Genomic DNA, 14788 nt, shown 5'->3' with positions numbered 1-14788 from the left:
TGTGCCGAGTTGCATAGGGAGCGTTAGGCGCAATCCACGGCTGCCTCTAGTGTGGTTGGAAAGGATTAGGGATTGCGGTCAGCAGAGTTCCCACGTCTCAGAGCTCGTTCTATGTTTTTGGGTTATTGTCAGGTCACTGTATGTGCTCTGACCTCTATGTCCATTGTGGTACTGAATTACCTTATCATAACACTATGGGGTTGCTATTTGGTTAATTACTCCTTTCTGAGAACCCTCGGGGGGGCTGTCTATTTAAATTCCTGAGCCACTGATTTCGATTACCGGTCAATTAGTTCTGCTTACCTGGACTACAGCCCTAGCCGTAGTCCTTGCTCATTGTGTCTCCTGGTTCATCCAATTTTCTGACTTTGACTTGTATTTTGACCACCAAGTTGTGCTCTGATTTTGTCCTTGATGTCACCTTTTGGTATTGAACAAGTGTGATGACCTTTCTTTCCTCTGATTCACTCCTCCTGCCTGCAGCCCTTCTGTGGAAGCAATCTAGTGGGCCCCATTGTGAAACCAGATCATTATGTGGGGTTAAAGGGTGAAGGCCAGAGTTCCAATGGAATCTGCCAGCTGTAATGGCTCGCGACAAGTCTGTCTGAGATAGGCTTTTTGAGCCCGTGACCTCCAACAGATGTACCAGAGGGGTTGCGGCAATTAGACCACCAACAACCAATATCTGAAAGTAATATGCCATTATTTACCATGAGATAAAGCAGGAGTCGAAATCACAGGATGATGTGCTGGCTAGAACAATGTTTTTTTTTTTTTTTTTTGTGGAGCACAAAAGACGAACTGTTCACTCCATGAAGAAATGTTTTATTTGTTCGTCAGGTGATCTGCAGCCTGTTCAGAGTGCAAGATTATTGTGATCTAGTGTTCCTAGGAATGCGTGTTCATGGGAATCTTGGTGTAAATGGACTTCATTCCCATGAGTGATTGGTGAGTTTTTGATGTTGTAGATTTTCTGCACCTATTATGTAAATGAGGTTAGTTGCGTTTCTTTCATTGCATTTCTGAATGCGTTTTTTAAATGCATTTTTGACTCAATAGTTTTTGCCTCTTTTGGTATGTCAGGTTTTAAATAAAGCTGCTTTGATTTTTATACTTCCTGGTATTTGGCTTTGACAAGTTACATGCGTTGTTAGTGGGTTCCCCAGCGAAAAGGCACGAAAAACACATGTACGGTGAATAAGCCTCCTTACCATGACAAGCCAGAGCTGGTATAGCACTCTACGTAAAGAGAAACCTTACCCCTTAGACCTCAGTCCAGAGCCTCTCACCTAGCCAAATCTGTTCTCATGCTTCGCACTGATGAGAGCCAGTAGCCTGATTTGATTCTGATTTGGCTCTTATCCTAAGTCATATTGCAAGACTCGTTAAAGGGTTGATTGTGACTTGTAGGATCGCTACTTCCAACAGGTGGCGCTATAGAGTTCAAGTCCTCTTTTTCTCTGAAGAGGCAATTTGCTTACTAAAAACGCATCTGCATTTTTTTACCTGTGGATTTTCCACATCTAATGCAATTCTAGTGGCAAAATCTGCAAAAACTGACATGTTAAGGATTTGAAACAGGCACTGTAGATCAATTTATGCTGCATAATGAAAAAGTTCAACGGGCATGAGACTTCTATAAATCTCAACCACGTTGACCTACGGGTGCAACTATTGAGAGCGAGTATTCTTAGGCTGATCGGTTAGTGTAAACAAGCTGCAAATCACCATGTTAAATTGATTTTTAAACTGAATTAAAAATTATCATTCTCAGCAGCACATAAGTCCTGTGTAAATAGTGTGTGCTGCCGAGAACATCGACTGTCTGTGTATGCAGAATAATCAATTAGCGATCGCTCTGTTTGCATTGGAAACATTGTCAACCTTATTCAGATGGGCAATTAAATGACCGATTGGCTTCTCTATAGCAGATGGGCGGTCATTTACAGCCACAGGAATGACCAGTGTAAAAAGCCTTAAAGGTGCATCTACACTTCTCAATGATCAAAAACAAGCATTCCCCAAAATCCTCAATTCCTGATAATCCGGCAGGGTAAAAAGGCTACCAATCTGAGAGCACCATGTTGTATGGGTTGAGACACGGATTCCAGCGATGTGTCAATTACTGGGCTGTGTGTTTTTATTTCAATACAATCCGTGTTGTATCAGGAGGAGATCATGACTAGAGGACTAGGTGTCTAGTGTCCCCTGGTCCAACTGCACCCCCACCAAGAATTATCAGCTTTCTGTCAATATGCAATGTGCACAAAAGCTGCCAATCAGTGGTGTGATCGGGGTTATACAGAGCTCAGCATTTGAGCACTGCTAGATCTGCAGCAGAGAAAACTGTGATTCTGTCACAACTAAACTAAGTGATACATCACTAGAATCAGAATGTCTGCCCCTACATCATGCTGCTGTCAGATTACATAGCAACAGCCTAGTGCCAGATGCCATTTGATGTTACTGTCGTACTGTACTGCTCTCAGATCACACATTGCTATTGTCAGAATGGGGTCATTTTTAGGTTCTACCCTGTGCCCCAGTAATTGCCATGTGTGTTTTATGGACACAGAACTCTGCTGTGACTGTAATATTCTAATAACTCACAGTACAGGTGCTTCATCCCATATCCATCACATTTTTCCTTTTATCCCATGTATGTTAGAGGACATATGCCTTTTATTTCTTTGTTTCTTTTCTATGCCAACGTGTTTTTTTAGTCTCTTCTTAAAAAAGGAATGTAATGTTCTTTCCCACATGTGAATCTTCACATAAATAATTGAAAAGCTTTATTTTAATTAAGCCTTCTGTTCATAAGCATACTAGTGAATCAAAGTTGACTTTTGAAATTTGCAATTTCTCAGCTTCCTGATAATAGCACCATATCATTGCCACACAATTCACTGTATCTCCCCAGGCTACCCACCAACAAGATGACTATGCCAGCTAGCACAGGGCCTATCAACCCTTCTCGCCGGACAGACCCCGGTGATGCTTGGATCTCCCCATGTGTGGTACAACTCAGTGCCAAAATTCCAATATTGCTCATTTTACCTTTCTTACTATGTGTTTCCTAAACTGTGTTAATATAAAATTGGTAGAGAATAAGTCAGATATGTTGCTAAACCATACTTACTGCAGCCATTGAAAAACTGGGTAACAGTCACATCTGCCAAGTCATGTCTGTGAGCTGCACCTCGCCAACAATATGGGGGGCATCACAGTGTGAGCAATTCTGATCTAGAACACCTATTTCCATCAGCCCTAATGGGGCACATGATACAGTTGGGCCTCCGTGAGAAGTCACAATTATACAGGCGGTCTGGCATACCTGGTACATGGACGGCCATTTTTTATATGGCCTTATATAACATATAACATTTTCTTTGTAGCGGACACAGCAGTAAAATTGAACAACTGAATGTAAGTTCTCTATGGTTGCTTTTTATATTATCCCCCAAGCCGCATATGGGCATCACAGTCCAAGTACCCGTGTATGGAGCAGGCTCAGGGGTTGTACACGCTCCATACAGAGCAGTGCCAGCTGTAACGCATAGCTGGTATGTGCTAATAGCAGCAGTGATCAGCATTAGTCGCGATCGCTGCTGTTTAACTATTTACATGCTGCTGTCAATCAATGACAGCAGCACTTAAACAGCATGATCGCCTGTGCTTGCACTCGCTGTTGCCCACTGACCCCGACCGATGGGAGGCCATGGCAGCTGGGAGTCTGTCTGTTGAAGGCCTCCATCACCAACATTTTGGTAGGGCTGAAGCTCAGCTGAACTTCAAAGAAGGCCGCAATTGATAACTGATCATGCTATCTCTGGTTAATCTAAATATAAAGGAAAAAAAGGAAAAAAAAAGGAATAAAATAATAATAGTAAATACACATAATTGTTAGCAGGATGTCCATAAAATTCGCAAAAAAAAAAGAAAGTCAAAATTCCAGATTTAAGGTTTTTCAGCCACAGCAGTTACCCACATGGCATTAAAAAGTGATCAATATACAGTATGTACCCAAAAGCAGTATAAATTAAAATGACAGCCCAGCATGCAAAAGAAAACAAGCTTGCTCATAACAGTTGCCTGTTAGTTTTCTTCTTTTTCTTATGTACATCGATTAACAAATCTCAGCTCATATATATGATCTACAGAGGCTTTTGAAACTTTGGAAATCTTCCCTATTGTTGAGGGCTGGTTAAGGGCTTGTCCAATACTATTAACGTCAATCTTGATAGGAATAGGGTAGTGGGAAAAAAAATATTCCATCATGCACACTACAGCTTCATTTATTCTTATTTGGAGTTCCTAAAATTGCTGGGCACTGCACCTTCTCCTCTTCGCTGCTCTCATTAAAGTCAATGGAGTGGCAATGCGCATGATCAACATCCTCTCCATTTGTAGGATCTCGGAGAGATCCACGGTGGTCTGACCCCCAGCAATCGGAACGTTATCCCCCATAATGTGGAATTGTGAACACAACTTTTAAGTCAATCAAAATAGCAGCTTCAGATGTATAAAAAACAAGCAACCTTACTCTACTTTTAATTTGTTCGACAGCCTCTCCACTGCTGACAGTCACTCACTGGTCTCTGAAGACATGAATTGATGGCATTTTTTACCAGCATGTCACCTCTTCCACCATGCAAATAGCTATAGCTTATCATATGTAATACTTTCCATACGTTATATTGTGATCTTTTTTTTTGTCTGGCTACCTTCCAAAACCTCAAATGTATATTTGGCCAACAGGGGGCTGTGTTTGGACAAAAATGAATTTAGATTTTTTTGCATGTTGCAGTTAAACTAATAAAAGCCATGAATAAAGCATTATCACAGCACAATAATTTCTTTTTTTTTCTTCTTCTTATAGCTTTTTGCCAAAGTTGAAAATAATGATGCATTCCAATTGTTTGAGAATGGTTTTCGCACATCCAGCAAACAAGAGAGCCATACACTTGAAGCCATGAAACTTCTGGAGTATCACCTAAAGCAAACACTTTCTAAACTAATTACTCATCTGTTTGGTGAAGGTATGTGCAGATAATTTATATTAGATAAGAAGGATGCATTTTTAAAACAAAGTATTTTTAAACCTTTGAGCCAGGGGTTTTTACAAGGGACCTGTGTCCATAGGCCTCATGGAAAACCCAGGCCGGCGGAGGAAACGGACTGCCCCACTACCATCCTGTAGTCTCTTAAAAAATAAAAGCCCATGGCAGGTTTTCCTAAAATCTGCCTTGGACAAATAGCTTGCCCAAGATGAACACTTACTTTTATTTTGCATTGCAATCACAGCTATACCTGTGACTGCAATGCACTCCCGCTGCCTCAATACTTTGCTGTGCGCATCCTTGGGGACACATAGTGACACATAGCAACCCTCGCATACAACACAGGCCACTGCCTTGGGCACCCGGTATGGTTTTATTCGTACCCCTACATGAGGCTCAGTGACAATATCATGCTGGATGACGGAGGTACGACCGGATAATTTCAAGAATACATCTGCATTTTTTTTTACTAATTTCCGCACCTCTCATCGCTACTGTTTCGAGAGAGTGTCTCCTATTTTTACCTCTCTTGTCCTTGGCCTGTGACAAAGGGTTCACTTTTTGTACTACTGTGGTCGCTTCTGTGACCAAACATTCCCGGTCCTTCAATGCTTTCAACAGATTGACATGATACAACTGTTCAGGATTTCTTTTCCCAAGCTGGTAAACTTAGTAGCTTACTTCCCCCGTTTTTTTCCCGAACTTCATATGGCCCTTGCCACTTGGCCATAAGCTTGCTTTTGGTGGTGGCACCAAGCTATAACCCGATCTCCAGCTTTAAAGGAGTGGACCGTGGCCTTTTTGTCATACACGCGGCCCTGCACTGCCTGAGCATCCACCAAGTGCTCATTTACGATAGGCATGACCGCTGTGATCCAGTCCTGCATATTGGCCACATGTTCTATCACACTTTTATGTGGCGTAGGTTCCTGCTTCCACATATTAGTTATGTCCAGCAGACCCCTAGGATGCCTGCCATACAGTAGCTCAAAGGGTGAAAACTCCGTGGAAGTCTGAGTACCTCGTGAATGGCGAACATAAAGTAGGGCAACAACATGTCCCAATCCCTTCCATCCTTGGAAACCACCTTCTTGACCATGGACTTTAGGGTTTTGTTAAAGTGCTCAGCTAACCCATCGGTCAGAGGGTGGTACACAGACGTGCGCAACTGCTTTATCTTGAGGGGCCTTAACAGTTTCCTCATTACCTTGGACATGAAAGGAGTCCCCTGATCAGTGAGGATCTCCTTCGGTATCCCAAGGCGACAGAAGATGGCAAGCAACTCCAGGGCGATAAGCTTAGCCAAAGTGTGCCAAAGCGGAATGGCATCCGGGTGCTGGATGCCATAGTCTACGACTACTAATATGTGTTGGTGGCCCCGGGTGGATTTTACTGTTGACCCTACCAGGTCTATTGATGTCCGCTCAAAAGGTACCTCTATAATGGGCAGAGGCACCAATGGACTCCTGTAGTTCGCGGTGGGTGAGGTTAGTTGGCACTCCGGACACGTATCACAGTACCTCTGGACCTCAGCGTAGACTCCAGGCCAAAAGAAACGCTGCAGTATGCGTTCCTGCATATTTTTGACCCCCAAGTTCCCTCCCAGCATGTGGGTGGTAGCCGTTTCGAGCACCGCCCAACGGTAAGATTCGGGCACTACCAGTTGTTCTACCACCTCATCTCGGACTTTATCCACCCTGTATAATAACTCCTGGTTGATTGGCATACGTAGGAATACCGTCTACACACCTGGTTGCTGAGCCACCCCATTTACCTCGATTACTCTTTCCCGTGCCTGGGTCAGAGTGGGATCCTTGAGCTGAGCTGTCCCTTACTTACCAGGGAACACTTCCAACTCGGGAATCGATGGGGTATCCTCGACATCTCCTGCCAATACCTCTAGGGGAAACCTATTGGGGTGACACTCTGTCCCTAGGTTGGTGACCCCTTTGGCAGATATCCCTGACTCAGGATCTTCGGGTTCTGTGCCTGGAATACCATTCACCCTGGGATGGTTAACCCTGGTCTCCCACAGGGACCGGAACAGGGACAAGTCTCTTCCCAACACAGTCCCATATGGAAGAGTCTTCACCAACCTCACCACATGTTTTATTTCGCCACATTGTATGGAAAATGTAACCTCCACGGTCGGGGACTCCCGGAGATCTCCATGGATACACACCACCCATAAATCAACTATTCACTGAATCATTAGGAACTACAAGGAGTGGGGTTATTGTGGTAAACAAGGCTTCAAGACACGCAAGAAAGTCCAGAAAGTGCCAGGATCATCTTCTAAAATGGATTAGGCTACATGATCCAGTAAACCAGTGCAGATATTGCTCAGAAATGCCAGCAATCAGGTCTCAGTACAGCTGCTTTCACAGTGTGACAAAGGGTTTTGGAGACTAGCCTATAACTTTACATCCAAGGAAGCCCTAACTGCTTGAGCCGGTTTTCATCTTCCTGACAGCCCAGTTTTTCAAATCTGATGATTCACTTAACATGGCAAAAACTTTGGAATGCTTATTCCAATCTTAGTGTGGGCAACTCAGTGGATAGCACTGTAACCCACCAAGGACCACATCTGCAGGGAGTTTGTATGTTCTGCCTGTGTGTGTGTGGATTTCTGGTTTATAACCACACTCCAAAAACAAGCTGATAGGTAATTCAGATTGTGAGCCACGATATGAACAGGGAAAAGGAGAGCGCGAATGATGAGCAGTGACATCACTGCTTATCATTTCGGTCCTTGTGCAGTTCTCATGACACCCGGCACCTGTGAACTGAGGTAATCTTAACAACGTCATCTCAGTTAACAGCAGTCGGGTCTCACAGAGTGCAGCATGAGACCCATTAGCAACTGCTGCTCCAGTTTATGGATCTTCATTCTCTGAACCAAGAAGACGGGGCTCATCGTGGGACAACCGTTTGGACTACAATGGATTAGTGATGATTATTTTTTTTAATAAATGAGTGAAAGAGGGACATTGTCGGGAGGGTTTCATTCAAATAACGGACTTTTGTGTGTGTGTGTGTTTATTTCTTTTGACTATGGTGTTAGTAATGAGGGTGTCTGACAGACTCCTCTCCATTACTAACCTGTGGGATTGATGTTAGCGACAGCTGCTGACATCAACTATGCAAAACCATTACCCTGATTGCCAATGCAGCAGGGCAATCGGTGATAACTAAGCTAAGTGCCATGGATGTGCCATTTCTGCGGTGGCTGAAGGTTGGTCTTATTAAGCTGTGAAGGGGCCATTATCCATGGACCTCCCCAGTCTATTAATATCATCCCCTAAATGTTTACCTTACTGGTTATTAAAATTACGGGGGACCCCACATTTTTTTTTTTAGGGGCCCATCATTTTTAATAACCAGAATAGGTAAAGCAAACTGATATTAATAGGCTGGGAAAGTCCATGGATATTGGCCTCTCTCAGCTGTCTGCTTTCCCTTGGCTTGTTATTGAAAAAAGGAGGGACTGCACGTTGTTTTTTCAATTTCTTTATTTAATTTACACTGTTAGTCCTCTAGTGATTAATCTCCTGCTGATAAAAAAGGGATTTTATGAAAAACCACAGCAGGAAGCCCAGCAAGAGAGACATCACTGGAATCAATTCTAATGGTAAACTATAACGAAGATGTATACACAGAGCTAATAAACACAAAATGAGTCAGTTCTGTTGGTATGCCAAATGTTGTTGCATCTATTGTATTTTTTGGACTATAAGACTCACTCCCCCCCCCCCCCCTGATTTTGTGGAAAAATCAGGTGTGCATCTTATAGTCCAAATGTAGCTTACCAGGGGTTTGCGGTGGTGGTGGAGCGGGATCACAGGAGGCAGGGTCCCTTCCTAAAGAGGCTGGCGGTGGCAGAAGCAGTACAATGCTGCAGGCCCAGTGTTGGTGGTGAAGCAGAACAGAGTGCATTGGTTTCCCGGCGGCAAGCGAGCGCTGCCTTCGGTGTTCATTTCCCTGATGCCCAAGGCATCAGGTAGATGGCCGCCGGGAAAGCCATGCTCTCCATTCTATCTTACTGCCGTCACCGGGGCGATTGCATCGCACTGCTGGGGCGCTCATTTCTGCCACCCAGGGCCCGCTGCATTGACTCACATCTGCTGCTGCCAGCTTCTCGAGGAAGGGACCATGCCTCCTGTGACCCCACTCCACAGCTGCTGCTCCCAAGTAAGATACCTTAAATTTGGACTATAAGATAGACCCCTTTATTATAAAAAAATATTTTTTTTCTGTTTTCCTCCCCAAAATTTGGGGTGCATCTTATTGTCCGAAAAATACTATAATAATCAATTTATATCAAAACTGCCTCTCCAATTTTGTTCCACCAACACACAGGGTGGTGGGGCACCTCACAAGTAAACCAAGAAGCAATGTTTTCAATAATTGTTTTGTTGTGTAGTCCTTTATGTTTGCCTGTTGATAGGATGTTTGGCTGTGTTTGCTGAACGCAAGACCTAATCAAACCTGTGTTATCAAGAGTTCCATTATTTCACTTTTTTATCCATACCATTTCCCAAATAGTTTAAGATCTTTTTTTTTAGATGTGTGAGACTAATCATGTAGACCTGCATTCTCAGAATGTTAGTTGATGGAGGATCATCTGATCAGGACTGTCCATCAGCGTCTTCCAATTGAAAAACACTGCACTTGGAATAGTTGTTTTCTTAATTTGTGATGGACAGATCTGGTCACGTGCTCCCCATTTAACTATTTTTGGGCAGAAGTGCTGTCAAGTCTGTGATGAGGATGCACAAACAAGTGCAGGAGAAGAACCTGTAGCATTTGTTTTTTGATAATCTATCGATCTATCCATGTTGTCTTCAGTACGTTTTCTACATACTTTGTAACTGCATTGTGACATTTAGACCCGATACTGAGAAATGAGCCATGAGAATGCCTGCAGTCTTGCTTTGGTTTCTGTCAATAGCACATTCTGCCACGTGAAATACTGTATATAGACATATTCTCAGTAGTTACCCGTGATTCCCATTTCAGAGCTCACTGCTATTGTCATGATCTTTTTGTTTTACCCTCTTTGTCCAGAAACGGGTAGGAACATGACTAATGATTGATTGCGCACTTACAAAGTTTATGAATTGAGTGCATTTCTTTGGAGACGTGAGCACTTTTTCATGTAAATGTAGAATTTGCAAATCTTTATGATCTGAGTCAAGGGTAAGACTTAGTTCTTTTTTTGTTTATTACAGGCCTGGAGATTAGATGGGTAGACTGTTACTTTCCCTTCACTCATCCATCTTTCGAATTGGAGATCAAATTTCAAGGAGAATGGATGGAAGTATTAGGATGTGGTGTCATGGAGCAGAAGTTAGTAAATTCAGGTAAGGACTCAGCCCGCTACCTTAAGGTACTGTCACACTCAGCAACTTTGCAACGAGAACGACAACGATCCGTGATGTTGCAGCGTCCTGGATAGCGATCTTGTAGTGTTTGACACGCAGCAGCGATCTGGATCCCGCTGTGCCATCGCTGGTCGGAGCTAGAAGTCCAGAACTTTATTTCGTCGTCAGGTCGGCGTGTATCGTCATGTTTGACATCAAAAGCAATGATGCCAGTAACGTTTTTACATGGAGCGAACAACCAGCGATAACGATAAGTGAGTCACCGTTACGTCACTGGATCGCTCCTGCATTGTTCGGGAGTTGCTGTGTTTGACGTCTCTACAGCGACGCTCCAGCAATCGGCTCGTTGTCTATATTGCTGCAGCGTCGCTGAGTGTGACGGTACCTTTATACTACCAAATTGATCTATTGCTGACAGCAAAAGCTTTGTAGAATCTTAGATTGGCTTACAGAACATCCAGCATTTAACAATCTGCTCTGCAGGTCAGTTTCGCTGCAGTTAAGTTTAGCGATGAGATTTGTTCATGTGTTATCCACTTTACTGCTACTGTTTTCCACTGCAGATTTTCTGTCCAGGCATAAATCCACAACTATTCTGGTATGTGTGAAAGTACTCTTATAATACTGTATTCCAAAAGGTGACATTTTGGCTTTGGGCATAAAGGCACCCCACTGGGTATGAAGGGTTAAATGCTGACGCATAGTACGCCATAATTACTTGTTTAATTATAGGCCCTTAATTGGTTACTTCTTCTCAGTAGTCTGGTTTTCTCCTTGTGAAATGCTTATCTTGATGATGTTGGAAAGTAGCACCAGAATTTCTAGATTATCGAATAATATATTTGTCAGACATTGGCTACAGCAGATATAAAGGAAACATTTTATTAGATTACAGGGATTGTGGATATTTTATCTCAGAAAATTCATTTGCCGACTGCCAGACAAGAAAGATATTGTGTCTTTCTTTTTCTCTGTACCAAAAGGCAGCATGTAATAGAGGAAGGACAGCTATATCGCGCAAGATGCAGAAGAACGTTTTGTCAGGCATGGACTATCCCTGTTATATTCTGTGTTTTGCTTTTTGATAAGGCAGGGGTATTTGACATCTCACCATAGTAACTAGATCTATCCCATGTAAGAGATTGATCTAGAAAATTATTTTCCTGAGCTCAGCACTTCTTATTTTTTTTTATTTTTAAAGACATATTTTCTTAGGTTTCATACAGGGGACAAAAAATTAGGCTGGATTGACACCAAGTTTTTTGCAGATTTTTTCATGGCACTTTTCACAGTTTTTGAATCCTAAAACACTGGAAGCAGAGAGGTAGAGCCAACATCTCATCACCGTTCTCATGAAATGTTTGGGAAGCCTTCAGAAAATGAGTGACCTCCTGAAAGAATTAGCACATCTCCCAGGTGCTGCTCAACCATAAACGTACGCTTCCAGATTGTTTTTGTGTGTGACATCGGGATGCTCGATCATGAGTCCTGTAGTCCAAATTCTATGTTGAGGACAAGAAGCAATGTGTGGTCTTTTAAAATCTTGTTGGGCGTCCACACAGAAACTTGCAGTAAAAGTTAGCCGATCTGTGTTACTTTAAAATCTGCAGTAATTATTGAAAGTTTACCACACAGCACACGGTGGTTTCATTTTTGGTACCTTCCTGATGTAGTTGTGGTTGGTGGCTTTGGAAATGTGACAAAGCTGCAATACCAAGCACAGACACTGCTAAGTTTATAGCAGTGTAACAAATAATGAAGAGACTATAATGCTTGTCCCAACACCATGGTCCCAAACGCTGAGAAGATAGACCGTCCGCTTTACCGAACGTGAACACCCTTATAAAGCTCATGTATGTACAGTACCCATTTCTTCTCTATTCTGTTCAAAGGGAAGGTGCATTTTTTTTCATGACATATAGACAGATACTCCAGATTTCCGACGGCTTTATACTTGAACAACCAGGCTTTGAAGTTCTAACATGTTTGGTGATTTGTCACATCATTGTCCTAATTTGCATGAAGTGTGGGGATCAGTAATGGTACAGGTGTTTCGTGGGCATAGATTGATTCTGTAATATATGCAAATATTTAAATGAAATATAAATTGTGGGTTTTAAATTAAGTTTTAAAATTACAGCGTATACATATGCATTCATGACTGTTCCTCTTCAAAACCGTCAAGCAGATGGTGCTTGGAAGTTATTTGTGACTTTGATGTTATACTTGTGAATACATTGCGCCTTTGATTGTTGTATTATGGCCGCCATGACACAGTATGCCTTTACGCCTTAGCTGGCTGAGGACATTGTGTAACTTTCATACAGAAAGCTTTTAAGACAATAGTGATCACACCAGATGCCCCTAGAACATGTAACTGGCCAATGGGACGTGCTATTCCAATGGAGGGAGGATGCTTGAACAATTGGTGGAGATCTCCCATGCTACATGTCCGTAGGGAAAGCTACAGACAATAACTAATGTTTTTGCCTAGTTTAATGTTCAAGGAAAAGTTTGCGAATGTTTTTTTTTTTCAATTATTTAACTGTACTCTTTATTGTATCCAACTATCTTACTTTGTCCTTAAAAGGAACTTGTCAACCTCTCTATACATTTATCAATGGGACTAAGCAAAGTCAGAATAGGAACACAGTAGCTTAGTGCAGTGTACTAATATATGTGAAAGTTAGCATGATCAACTGACAGACTATGCAAGGTACTCTTCTCAGTCATAAACAAGGTGAATGAATTAATTAAAGCTGTCAAAGTTGTGTGAATATTTTCTTAAAGGTATTCTTTCTCATGCATAGCAGCCACCAGTAATGCATAATTAATGGTCTTTGATGTGATGTCTCATTTTCCTGAGCTGTTCCGACACAATTAGGTTACGAAAAAGCATGTTTATGTAAAGAATTCTACCACATAATCGAAATAGTGAATATTTTCAAGCACATAGTATTCTTGCAGAGGCCGAATGCTGTAATTGCTGTCATTTAGTTCTAAAGGGTTACATAGCTTTTTTAAGCTACAATGGACATCTGATTGCATGGGCACAAAATGCCCTCTAAATAAAATGATCTTCTTGTGTGAATGTTTTCATGCATCTTTAGAGAAAGTACTGTCACTCCATCAGGCTTAAAGGAGATATCTGGTAAAAGGTAAACGTTTTTCATGTTGTGATTATTCTACAGATGGCCTCATTAATGTTTGCTAAGCTCATATTTTACTAAGCAGGACCCCAAACGTGTGTTGGCTGTTGTGGGTTGGAACAGTCGAGCCAGCACTGATTGGGTGCAGGGCTCACGTGTCATACCAACCGCACGAGTGCTGACACCGCTGGAATGATGTTGTACAGGAGATCAGTATATGTGTTTTTATTTCAGTGAGGCCAAATATGAGGAATGAGAAGAGGTTGTCCTAGTAGTGGACAGCCCCTTTAAAACTTATGTGATGCAGCGGTAGGACCATACACAGTGAAACGGCAGTGACCCAAGCAAGTTCAAACAAAACGTTCTTTTATTGTGTTACTTCACACAGTCAATATAGTATACACACAGAGAGTTCTGCAGACAACTGCCCTGTCTGCTTCCAAGAACACACTGACACACCTCCCCCAGTACTACAGGGCTTTTTAATCAGTCACTGCTTCACTATTCTAATTACAGCCACACCTGTGTCTGTAGTACGCCCTCATGGCCTCACTACGCTTCCTTGCACATTCTGGAGAGCACATACAGCGCCCCCTAGCTGTAACAGGGGTCACTGCCTCACATATCCTCTCACCCTGTTCATACCTGTGGGGTTGAACATTTGTTACCCCGTAAGGGCGAAAGACAGGGTATCAGTATGCCCCCCTGACATCCCCGCTCACTACATTAAGAAACCAAAGTAGGGACTGGAACCATCGCTCAACGCACGCATCCCTCCCCTTCTCCTCCATATTTCATTACGGGACCACCCACCCTGATCTCCATTGCAGAAGCCAAACCCTCTTTTCTGATTAACCGCAGATTTGGGCCAGTTTTGGGTGGTCTTTACTTTGTTTACTTCAGGTTCACTAACCCCACGGGTCATCCTGTCACCTAAGTATCTGCTTTCGGGCCCCTGGTACCGCTTCCTCTGTACCCTTACCCGTGCATCAGTGACTATATCACGCTGAAACGCCACGGACCGCGCTGGCAACTCTGAGCATATATCTGTCCTACGCCGCACCCGAACTGGAGCCTCCCGACACTGCGGTCTAGCGAGCACTCTATCAAATTTACTCTGACCCCCGGCCCCTTCCTTGACCGGTGCCAGAGGGTTCCTCGTGCGCACATCCACAGTCGCCTCTGCGATCGTACA

At 42.9% G+C, this 14788-nt stretch overlaps 1 protein-coding gene across 3 annotated transcripts in view; it reads left to right on the top strand.

Moving 5' to 3' along the window:
- FARS2 (phenylalanyl-tRNA synthetase 2, mitochondrial) overlaps positions 1 to 14788 on the top strand; it is a 616855-nt gene that overhangs the window by 246039 nt on the left and 356028 nt on the right. For all 3 annotated transcript variants that reach the window (XM_069730707.1, XM_069730708.1, XM_069730709.1), the window contains 2 exons: positions 4880 to 5039; positions 10292 to 10423. In XM_069730707.1, the coding sequence (XP_069586808.1) occupies positions 4880 to 5039; positions 10292 to 10423 (292 nt within the window). The remainder of the gene's footprint in view (positions 1 to 4879; positions 5040 to 10291; positions 10424 to 14788) is intronic.

This window comes from Ranitomeya imitator, chromosome 6 (assembly GCF_032444005.1).
Source record: "Ranitomeya imitator isolate aRanImi1 chromosome 6, aRanImi1.pri, whole genome shotgun sequence".
Classification (NCBI taxonomy): Eukaryota; Metazoa; Chordata; class Amphibia; order Anura; family Dendrobatidae; genus Ranitomeya; species Ranitomeya imitator.
Note: the sequence above shows the minus strand (reverse complement) of the source record. Positions and strands in the feature narration are given on the sequence as shown.